This window comes from Takifugu rubripes, chromosome 11, assembly GCF_901000725.2.
Source record: "Takifugu rubripes chromosome 11, fTakRub1.2, whole genome shotgun sequence".
NCBI lineage: Eukaryota > Metazoa > Chordata > Actinopteri > Tetraodontiformes > Tetraodontidae > Takifugu > Takifugu rubripes.
Window position 1 is genome coordinate 15,736,141 of NC_042295.1, and position 12,498 is coordinate 15,748,638.

The window sequence follows — 12,498 nt, forward strand, 5'->3', positions numbered from 1 at the left end:
AAACCCTCAAGAGACAGCATGAAAAAATACTTAACAGTGATGAAAAGAAAGGCGGAGAGAGACGGAGATAATGAGACAAACGAAAGCTAAGACGAGGAAATCTGACGAAGCCTTTATAGCGCTTGGCTTCACTGCGACTACGGTGGGAGACGAGGAAAGACCGGTGTGTTTCCTGTGTCTAAAAATGGTGGCAGGACAGCATGGAGCCAAATAAATGAAGGCCTCACTTAAAGACATTACACCCCAGGCACGCTGATAACCCTAACCCTGGTTAACCCTAACCCTGGTTAACCCTAACCCTGGTTAACCCTAACCCTGGTTAACCCTAAACCTGGTTAACCCTAACCCTCACTTAAAGACATTACACCCCAGGCACGCTGATAACCCTAAACCTGGTTAACCCTAACACTAACCCTAACCCTGGTTAACCCTAACACTAACCCTGGTTAACCCTAACCCTGGTTAACCCTAACCCTCACTTAAAGACATTACACCCCGGTCACGCTGATAACACTAACCCTGGTTAACGAAGTCCACAAACAAAAATATAATAATTAAAATATCTTTTTTTCTCTTACTATGCATGTTGCTTAGTGGGACTTCTGGCATTCCTTGCTCACGCGGGAGCAGACAGTTTTGAAATAAATGTTTACCTGCTGTTCTTTTATGCATGGTGATCAGGCAACAACTCTGCTCACATTTGTTCCGGTCCGGTTTTGCAAATATGGACATCCATTGAGTGGAACTTAAGCATCATGAAGTTGATTTTATCGAATTATTTTGTGATGATATGCTTGTAATTATAGATACTTTTTAGTGTAATATGGGCAATCTTTTATTTTTGATTGCTTTCTTTATTCAATAAAACCATTACATTCTTCAATGTATCAAAGTGTGACATATCTAAACACAACTACACTGTAAAAACTGGGATTGGGATTTATTAACAATTAATTAAAAAACATAATGTATACATAATAAAAAAGACTATGTGCAGTTGTGAATCAAACTGAGCTAAACTGAACAAATTTAAATGAATTGTTGATTGAAATTTACTAAGTTTTGTTTGAATAAAATCAGCTAAAAAACACTGCGTACATTTTAATAGTATTTTATGAGAAAGGCCAAATATGCAAAAAATTGATCAGTTCTACGAGCTGTGAGGTTTTTGGTTTTAATCACTTTTTTTTTTTACACTTAAGCCCAGTGCATTTTGGGTCACTTCCCGCCACATCGACGTTATTTCACCATCTGCGACAGATTCCACGCATTGCTGTTTCCCAAAGGTAAGAACAGTTTAATTGCTGGTATTTTACAAACATTTTATAACCAAATTTCTGTAGGAGCAGAACATTAATTCGCGTCACTTCCATATAGATTCTAGTTAAGTTTCCAAACAAGTTAACTTCACTGTGTTGCAATTTGAAATTATATTAGCATTAAAATGATATTAAAATATAAAAGTAATGCAATTATTTTAACGTCAGTTCCTAGAGTATAATGTTATACTATGTGTAACAGCCTAGGTAGAGGTAAGATCTTAAGACCGAGCCCGAGTCCGAGCCCGACCCAACCCGAAATTCGGGTCGGGCTTAAAATGCGTAAAATGTCAATCATTACGTTCGGGTCGGGTCGGGCCGGGCTTCTCTCTCGCTGACTTTTTTTTAATAAATATTTGTTTATAAAAATATACACTAAAACGATGTGTGGATACTAAACTAAGGAATACTTATTATAAATAAATAATTTGGATAAAACAGAGAAGGCGCTGTAAGGTAATTGCTATATAACTACTACTAAATTTCGGGTTTGCTTCGGGCTCGGGCCTGCAAATCAAGTAAATTGGTCGGGCTTGGGCTGGGTCGGGCTTTAATGCCCGCGGGCCTGGGTCGGGTCGGGCTGGATTTTTTAGGCCCGATTTTACGTCTAAGCCTAGGACAGGCCTGGCCAACCCGCGGCTCTTTGCCTGGTTTCATGCGGCTCTAACGTTCATATCGAAGTTTGGTTTTGGGTTTTTTTAATGTGCGTGTTCGCTTCGCACGAGTTCAATACGGTCTTTCTCCAAAAGCACGTGCGCGTTAGATGAAAATACCGCAAAGTTTCTCAGTAGGGACGAGATCTTCTGAGTAAACAATTAGTGTCAAGTTCGCCTTCAAAATGGCAGGAAAACCTGCACGAAAGCTTCCGCGATCTACAACTGAAAAGGCCACAGATCGCATTCCTCGTTGCCCCTTTTAAATGCCCCGCACTATTTTAAAGCCCCGCACTGTTTTAAAGCCCCGCACTGTTTTAAAGCCCCGCCAGTCACAGGTGAGGCTGCAGCTGAGGTGGAGATGATCGATCTTTGTGAGGAGGACCAACTGAAACCTGCTTTAAGGCATTGCTTCTCAAATAGTGGGGCGCGCCCGCGTGTGACCCCGGAGAACATGTTTTTTTGGGTTTTTTTTGCTTACTTTACTAGAATAAAGTGTAATCGCACATCCCGCGCGCACACACCACAGAGCAAGAAATAGGAAGTGCAGTGAACAAACCCTCAAGAGACAGCACGAAAAAATACTTAACAGTGATGAAAAGAAAGGTGGAGAGAGACGGAGATAATGAGACAAACGAAAGCTAAGACGAGGAAATCTGACGAAGCCTTTATAGCGCTTGGCTTCACTGCGACTACGGTGGGAGACGAGGAAAGACCGGTGTGTTTCCTGTGTCTAAAAATGTTGGCAGGACAGCATGGAGCCAAATAAATGAAGGCGTCACTTAAAGACATTACACCCCAGGCACGCTGATAACCCTAACCCTGGTTAACCCTAACCCTGGTTAACCCTAAACCTGGTTAACCCTAACACTAACCCTAACCCTGGTTAACCATAACCCTGGTTAACCCTAACCCTGGTTAACCCTAACACTAACCCTGGTTAACCCTAACCCTGGTTAACCCTAACCCTCACTTAAAGACATTACACCCCGGTCACGCTGATAACACTAACCCTGGTTAACGAAGTCCACAAACAAAAATATAATAATTAAAATATCTTTTTTTCTCTTACTATGCATGTTGCTTAGTGGGACTTCTGGCATTCCTTGCTCACGCGGGAGCAGACAGTTTTGAAATAAATGTTTACCTGCTGTTCTTTTATGCATGGTGATCAGGCAACAACTCTGCTCACATTTGTTCCGGTCCGGTTTTGCAAATATGGACATCCATTGAGTGGAACTTAAGCATCATGAAGTTGATTTTATCGAATTATTTTATGATGATATGCTTGTAATTATAGATACTTTTTAGTGTAATATGGGCAATCTTTTATTTTTGATTGCTTTCTTTATTCAATAAAACCATTACATTCTTCAATGTATCAAAGTGTGACATATCTAAACACAACTACTGTACACTGTAAAAACTGGGATTGGGATTTATTAACAATTAATTAAAAAACATAATGTATACATAATAAAAAAGACTATGTGCAGTTGTGAATCAAACTGAGCTAAATTGAACAAATTTAAATGAATTGTTGATTGAAATTTACTAAGTTTTGTTTGAATAAAATCAGCTAAAAAACACTGGTACATTTTAATAGTATTTTATGAGAAAGGCCAAATATGCAAAAAATTGATCAGTTCTACGAGCTGTGAGGTTTTTGGTTTTAATCACTTTTTTTTTACACTTAAGCCCAGTGCATTTTGGGTCACTTCCCGCCACATCGACGTTATTTCACCATCTGCGACAGATTCCACGCATTGCTGTTTCCCAAAGGTAAGAACAGTTTAATTGCTGGTATTTTACAAACATTTTATAACCAAATTTCTGTAGGAGCGGAACATTAATTCGCGTCACTTCCACATAGATTCTAGTTAAGTTTCCAAACAAGTTAACTTCACTGTGTTGCAATTTGAAATTATATTAGCATTAAAATGATATTAAAATATAAAAGTAATGCAATTATTTTAACGTCAGTTCCTAGAGTATAATGTTATACTATGTGTAACAGCCTAGGACAGGCCTGGCCAACCCGCGGCTCTTTGCCTGGTTTCATGCGGCTCTAACGTTCATATCGAAGTTTGGGTTTGTGTTTTTTTAATGTGCGTGTTCGCTTCGCACGAGTTCAATACGGTCTTTCTCCAAAAGCGCGTGCGCGTTAGATGAAAATACCGCAAAGTTTCTCAGTAGGGACGAGATCTTCTGAGTAAACAATTAGTGTCAAGTTCGCCTTCAAAATGGCAGGAAAAAATGCACGAAAGCTTCCGCGATCTACAACTGAAAAGGCCACAGATCGCATTCCTCGTTGCCCCTTTTAAATGCCCCGCACTGTTTTAAAGCCCCGCACTGTTTTAAAGCCCCGCACTGTTTTAAAGCCCCGCCAGTCACAGGTGAGGCTGCAGCTGAGGTGGAGATGATCGATCTTTATGAGGAGGACCAACTGAAACCTGCTTTAAGGCATTGCTTCTCAAATAGTGGGGCGCGCCCGCGTGTGAGAACATGATTTTTTTTGGGTTTTTTTGCTTACTTTACTAGAATAAAGTGTAATCGCACATCCCGCGCGCACACACCACAGAGCAAGAAATAGGAAGTGCAGTGAACAAACCCTCAAGAGACAGCATGAAAAAATACTTAACAGTGATGAAAAGAAAGGCGGAGAGAGACGGAGATAATGAGACAAACGAAAGCTAAGACGAGGAAATCTGACGAAGCCTTTATAGCGCTTGGCTTCACTGCGACTACGGTGGGAGACGAGGAAAGACCGGTGTGTTTCCTGTGTCTAAAAATGTTGGCAGGACAGCATGAAACCAAATAAATGAAGGCTTCACTTAAAGACATTACACCCCAGGCACGCTGATAACCCTAACCCTGGTTAACCCTAACCCTGGTTAACCCTAACCCTAACCCTGGTTAACCCTAACCCTCACTTAAAGACATTACACCCCAGGCACGCTGATAACCCTAGTTAACCCTAACCCTGGTTAACCCTAAACCTGGTTAACCCTAACCCTCACTTAAAGACATTACACCCCAGGCACGCTGATAACCCTAACCCTGGTTAACCCTAACCCTGGTTAACCCTAAACCTGGTTAACCCTAACCCTCACTTAAAGACATTACACCCCAGGCACGCTGATAACCCTAAACCTGGTTAACCCTAACACTAACCCTAACCCTGGTTAACCATAACCCTGGTTAACCCTAACACTAACCCTAATCCTGGTTAACCCTAACCCTGGTTAACCCTAACCCTCACTTAAAGACATTACACCCCGGTCACGCTGATAACACTAACCCTGGTTAACCCTAACCCTGGTTAACCCTAACCCTCACTTAAAGACATTACACCCCAGGCACGCTGATAACCCTAACCCTGGTTAACACTAACCCTAACCCTGGTTAACCCTAACCCTGGTTAACCCTAACCCTCACTTAAAGACATTACACCCCGGTCACGCTGATAACACTAACCCTGGTTAACCCTAACCCTGGTTAACCCTAACCCTCACTTAAAGACATTACACCCCAGGCACGCTGATAACCCTAACCCTGGTTAACCCTAACACGAACCCTAACCCTGGTTAACCCTAACCCTAACTTAAAGACATTACACCCCAGTCACGCTGATAACCCTAACCCTGGTTAACCCTAAACCTGGTTAACCCTAACCCTCACTTAAAGACATTACACCCCAGGCACGCTGATAACCCTAACCCTGGTTGACCCTAACACTAACCCTAACCCTGGTTAACCCTAACCCTCACTTAAAGACATTACACCCCGGTCACGCTGATAACACTAACCCTGGTTAACCCTAACCCTGGTTAACCCTAACCCTGGTTAACCCTAACCCTAACTTAAAGACATTACACCCCAGTCACGCTGATAAGCCGCTTGAGTTTTTATGGCAAAAACGTGCCGAATATTGGCAACAATCATCCCGCTTTGGTCTATATTTCTTTCTTTTTTTGTTTTCTTTAATATTAATAAGGATACAATGTTATGCAGAGGTGTACTTATAACAATTTCATAGACAAATGATAGTAATTATAGTCACGGCAGGGGGCGCAAAATGTTTTATTCTTCCTGGGGGGGGCGTAACAGAAAATAATTGAGAAGCACTGCTTTAAGGGAAGGGGCCATTGAGTTCTGGAAAAGTGTGCCAATGGAAAAATAGCCCAATGTCAAACGGGCTGCGCTTAAGATCCTGTCAATATTTGGGTCAACACACGTCTGCGAGTCTGTGTTTTCTACCCTGAAACACGTGAAACCAAAGCATCGATCTGTTCTGACCGACACCCGTGTGAAAGAACTGAATACAAGCCAGATTTGAAGAGGATTGTTCAAAGCAAGGAATGCCAGAAGTCCCACTAAGCAACATGCACAGTAAGAGAAAAAAAGATATTTTAATTATTATATTTTTTATCTCCTAACTGTTTGTTTCTTCTAATCCAGGCCTGGCCAACCAGTCAGAGCCTAAGAGCCACATTTTTTACTGTGTTACAGCAAAGAGCCACATCATACACATGGGCACACATGAACATCACCTCATCACCTCATCCCTTCCTCACACACACACACACACACACACACAGACCTCTGCTTAGCCAGATTTATTGTAAATGTCACACACCAACATGATAATGACAGAATTTGACCTCCACAGACCACGGTTAAGAGTCATTTTCAACAATGAACATTGTGTGCACTGTCTCACACACACAAACTCTCAATTCAACAAAGTCCACAAACAAAAATATAATAATTAAAATATCTTTTTTTCTCTTACTATGCATGTTGCTTAGTGGGACTTCTGGCATTCCTTGCTCACGCGGGAGCAAGGAATGCCAGAATGCGCAGAATGCCGCACGCGGCTCGGGAGCCGCGGGTTGGCCAGGCCTGATCTACAGCATCAGGACCGGTACATCAGAGGATCCAGATGACGTCGGTATTGTGATAGAGGGCATGAAAGTTCTGACTGCTCTGGGTACCTTCCCAAGAGCTGGCTCCATGCTTGTTGGACTGATTTATGCAGGGACCCTTGCCTAGCCCAAGGAGCTTAGGTATACGTCTGAAGTCTTCCAGAAAGTCCTTCTCGAGCTGGATTGTTCAAAGTTGTCCCCAAAAGTGAACAGCCTCAAGAACAAGCTACTAGCTCAAGGAAATGCACCTTTGCAGAATGAATGAGACTTGTTAAGTCACTGTCAGAACAGTCACATGGTTGCTTTATAGGCATTGTTAAATACGTAAGTTTCAGTGCTGCAGGTGGAGCTTATATACTTTATATAGAAGGACTTTATATTGTTACAGGCAGCTGTTCTTGTACCATGTGATTACACTGTCCAATGTTCCAGGTTTTTCCCTGAGGAATTTATATGAATAAATGAATAATGTGATTGCTCATGTGACTTTAATTTTAGCAAGCAGTGAAGATGTAAAAAATGATTATAGACAGTTTTGAAATAAATGTTTACCTGCTGTTCTTTTCTGCTTGGTGATCTGTTAACCAACTGGGTTACTCTGTAGTAGCAAGACTGCACGATATTGAGTGGATAATACGTAAAGAAAATATGGCAACAAAGTGACATTCAGTATTACTGAATGGATTTGAAGTCCTGTGATTGCAACTCTAAGTTGAATTTAAACAATTTATTTAGTTATAGATGTATAACAATAACGGTGTGAATGTGTTGAGTTTAGGAACAATTGGCTGAAATATAAGTAGATATAATTTATTTTATTGTGTGGATCTCAATTATTTCTGTCCAGATATTTAATACTTTTCTTTCAATTTTGCTGAGATAACTGATGAATATAAATCAGTTTCAGCTAAATAATCAGTTAATCATCTTTCCCCAGATATTTAGTAAATCTTAATTACTTTTATTCAGATAACTAGTAAACATAAATCAATTTTCCTTGTGAAAGTGATTTGTGTTTGCTTAATATTTCCTGGGTATATAACTCATCATTTTGGCTACTATTAATAAATCCAACACATTTTAACTATTGCATTCATTAACCTGCACTTGTTTTAGTTTAAATGTAGATAATTTACTCAATACTTTTTACTAAAAGTTGCAGTTATTAAAATCTACTCAATTATATTATGTGTCACTTTGTTGCCATAACTTTTTTAAGTAATCATTGGTCACAATTTTTAGAGTGTATTTAATGTTTTGTAATTACCCCTTTCAGATTTATCAACTTTCACCATGTCCACCAAACCTACCCAAGAGGCTTACAAGCGTTTGGTCAAAGGCTTGACTCAGCTGGACTTCAAAGATTACTATGTTCCTAGTGAGCTGGCTCTGGTTGGTGATGCCTTCCCTTTGGCAATCAACAGCCAAGGCCAAGTCCTAATGGCTGCCTCCACCTATGGCCTTGGAAGGATAGTGGTCCTGGGTCATGAGGCCTGCTTGTCCGAATTTCCCAGTCTGGTAGAGAATGCGGTGAATTGGCTTAGAGGAGATGGATCTGCCAACCTGGCTGTTGCAGTCCACCAAAATATTAAAGCGGCTGCTGACGAGCTCTGCCAATACAAGTTTACTGTGAAAGTTGTCGGGGGGTTTAGGAGTGATCTGGGGGTTGGTGTTTATGTGACAGATGCCTACAGCGTAGCAGCAGATCAGAAATCCCTGGTGACATTCATGAAGTCCGGAGGAGGAATCTTGATTGGGGGGCAGGCCTGGCATTGGTCTTCTAAAAACCCTGGGGTGGAGCCGTTGCTTAATTTTGATGGGAACAAGGTGTCTGGAGTAGCAGGGATCTACTTTACTGAGAAATTCAGAAAAATGGAAACTCTGTCCATCTCCCCAGAGGTCCCATACTCCTGGATGTCTCTGAAGTGAGTGTATCACACATCTGAAGCCTTTAATCAGAAAATCTCTCATTTTGCTGAAAAGTATCGCCTGCAGTTTTCCTTTTATCAGTGTCAATTCTTTTTTAAGATTTCTGTTGATCTAAACTGGTGGATATGCTCTCAACGTCTGTTGAATTTGATCTCGTACAGACCGGCCAGGGACTTCAACGATGACCTGAATTTCTTGCTCAAAGGGGTTAAAGAGCTTGATGTTGGTTCACCATCAACATTTTCTGAGATTCTTCCTCACGGCTCACTGGCCTTTCCCATTGGAACCACCGAGGACGGACGGCCATTTCTGGCAGGAGCCTACTATGGCCTGGGAAGAGTCCTCGTTATTTCTCACGAAGGATGTCTTAGCAATCAGGTACAGTTAATATTCAAAATTACATGAAATAATTATTAAGTTCTAGATATTCACTTCAACACAATCATATTTTATTGGGAAATACCGTAAACATCAGTAGTCTTTTATATATTTGATGTGATTCTATTAATGTGATTTACAAACTGCTGCCTTCCTGCTTTTAATCAAAGAACCTGTCCACCTTCTGGAGCAACGGCATCCGCTGGCTGGATCAAGGCCGGAATGGAGTCGTAGGCGTTGTGGAAAAACGCGCAGTCCCGGTTCTCAGCAAGTCAGGGTTTACGTGCGAGTACACAGACTTCCGAAAAGACCTGAGTGTTTATATGGGAATGGCATACAGTGATGCTCGTGCAAAGGAGATCCAAGACTTTGTTGCTGAGGGAGGAGGCCTAGTGATTGGTGGACATGCCTGGTACTGGTCATACGGCGGAGGAAATGTAATGACAGAATTTCCAGGTATGACAATGCAAGTTCATTTTGGGAATCAAATTCACCACAATCCATAGGCTCAAACTTCTTTTGGGGAAACGTCTTTCCAGGAAACAAGATCCTGAACAAAATGGGCCTGAGTCTGCTTGGCGATACAATTGATGGGGGCATTTACAAGGTCCCTGAATCCAGCCAAGCCATTGTGGACAACTACCATTTCCGCCACATGTTATCCCAGTTTGCTGGTCACGTCTTGGAGGAAAAGGCACTCAGCCAGAGCCAGACAGAGTCTTTTCAAAAGCTGAGCAGCCACTGCGCCAACTTCTTGCAAATGAGAGCTTATGGCTGCTCGTCCTATATGCAGGTTTTGCTCGCACTCTATGACCTCATTGTGAAGGCAGGCGTGCCGCAGGTAGGTCGCCGAGCTAAAGCAGCCCAACGACAGGCTGCCGTTCAGAACGGTGACTGTAGTCATTGTGGTTGTAGGTGTCTGAAAGCAACCCGGTGAAGAGTCCCAAAGACCGCCTCCTTCTGTTCATGGGCTCAGAAATGTACAAGGCCTTCCCTGATCCTGATGTTCTCCTGCCCCACCTCATCAAGGACATCCCAACCTTACCAGTGGTCAACAGCCAGAGAATCAAGATTAATGTGGACACAGCAGGTGAGATTACACCCCAGGCACGCTGATAACCCTAACCCTGGTTAACCCTAACACTAACCCTAATCCTGGTTAACCCTAACCCTGGTTAACCCTAACCCTCACTTAAAGACATTACACCCCAGGCACGCTGATAACCCTAACCCTGGTTAACACTAACCCTAACCCTGGCTAACCCTAACCCTGGTTAACCCTAACCCTCACTTAAAGACATTACACCCCAGGCACGCTGATAACCCTAACCCTGGTTGACCCTAACACTAACCCTAACCCTGGTTAACCCTAACCCTGGTTAACCCTAACCCTCACTTAAAGACATTACACCCCAGTCACGCTGATAACACTAACCCTGGTTAACCCTAACCCTGGTTAACCCTAACCCTAACTTAAAGACATTACACCCCAGTCACGCTGATAAGCCGCTTGAGTTTTTATGGCAAAAACGTGCCGAATATTGGCAACAATCATCCCGCTTTGGTCTATATTTCTTTCTTTTTTTGTTTTCTTTAATATTAATAAGGATACAATGTTATGCAGAGGTGTACTTATAACAATTTCATAGACAAATGAGTGTGATTACACTGTCCAATGTTCCAGGTTTTTCCCTGAGGAATTTATATGAATAAATGAATAATGTGATTGCTCATGTGACTTTAATTTTAGCAAGCAGTGAAGATGTAAAAAATGATTATAGACAGTTTTGAAATAAATGTTTACCTGCTGTTCTTTTCTGCTTGGTGATCTGCTAACCAACTGGGTTACTCTGTAGTAGCAAGACTGCACGATATTGAGTGGATAATACGTAAAGAAAATATGGCAACAAAGTGACATTCGGTATTATTGAATGGATTTGAAGTCCTGTGATTGCAACTCTAAGTTGAATTTAAACAATTTATTTAGTTATAGATGTATAACAATAACGGTGTGAATGTGTTGAGTTTAGGAACAATTGGCTGAAATATAAGTAGATATAATTTATTTTATTGTGTGGATCTCAATTATTTCTGTCCAGATATTTAATACTTTTCTTTCAATTTTGCTGAGATAACTGATGAATATAAATCAGTTTCAGCTAAATAATCAGTTAATCATCTTTCCCCAGATATTTAGTAAATCTTAATTACTTTTATTCAGATAACTAGTAAACATAAATCAATTTTCCTTGTGAAAGTGATTTGTGTTTGCTTAATATTTCCTGGGTATATAACTCATCATTTTGGCTACTATTAATAAATCCAACACATTTTAACTATTGCATTCATTAACCTGCACTTGTTTTAGTTTAAATGTAGATAATTTACTCAATACTTTTTACTAAAAGTTGCAGTTATTAAAATCTACTCAATTATATTATGTGTCACTTTGTTGCCATAACTTTTTTAAGTAATCATTGGTCACAATTTTTAGAGTGTATTTAATGTTTTGTAATTACCCCTTTCAGATTTATCAACTTTCACCATGTCCACCAAACCTACCCAAGAGGCTTACAAGCGTTTGGTCAAAGGCTTGACTCAGCTGGACTTCAAAGATTACTATGTTCCTAGTGAGCTGGCTCTGGTTGGTGATGCCTTCCCTTTGGCAATCAACAGCCAAGGCCAAGTCCTAATGGCTGCCTCCACCTATGGCCTTGGAAGGATAGTGGTCCTGGGTCATGAGGCCTGCTTGTCCGAATTTCCCAGTCTGGTAGAGAATGCGGTGAATTGGCTTAGAGGAGATGGATCTGCCAACCTGTCTGTTGCAGTCCACCAAAATATTAAAGCGGCTGCTGACGAGCTCTGCCAATACAAGTTTACTGTGAAAGTTGTCGGGGGGTTTAGGAGTGATCTGGGGGTTGGTGTTTATGTGACAGATGCCTACAGCGTAGCAGCAGATCAGAAATCCCTGGTGACATTCATGAAGTCCGGAGGAGGAATCTTGATTGGGGGGCAGGCCTGGCATTGGTCTTCTAAAAACCCTGGGGTGGAGCCGTTGCTTAATTTTGATGGGAACAAGGTGTCTGGAGTAGCAGGGATCTACTTTACTGAGAAATTCAGAAAAATGGAAACTCTGTCCATCTCCCCAGAGGTCCCATACTCCTGGATGTCTCTGAAGTGAGTGTATCACACATCTGAAGCCTTTAATCAGAAAATCTCTCATTTTGCTGAAAAGTATCGCCTGCAGTTTTCCTTTTATCAGTGTCAATTCTTTTTTAAGATTTCTGTTGA

The 12,498-nt window shown here is 41.4% G+C and overlaps 1 protein-coding gene across 1 annotated transcript in view; it reads left to right on the forward strand.

Moving 5' to 3' along the window:
* LOC115246528 (uncharacterized) overlaps positions 1-12,498 on the forward strand; it is an 89,106-nt gene that overhangs the window by 15,168 nt on the left and 61,440 nt on the right. The window contains 6 exon segments of the mRNA XM_029844166.1: positions 8,177-8,825; positions 8,991-9,207; positions 9,378-9,663; positions 9,747-10,048; positions 10,123-10,297; positions 11,736-12,384. Of these exon segments, the coding sequence (XP_029700026.1) occupies positions 8,177-8,825; positions 8,991-9,207; positions 9,378-9,663; positions 9,747-10,048; positions 10,123-10,297; positions 11,736-12,384 (2,278 nt within the window).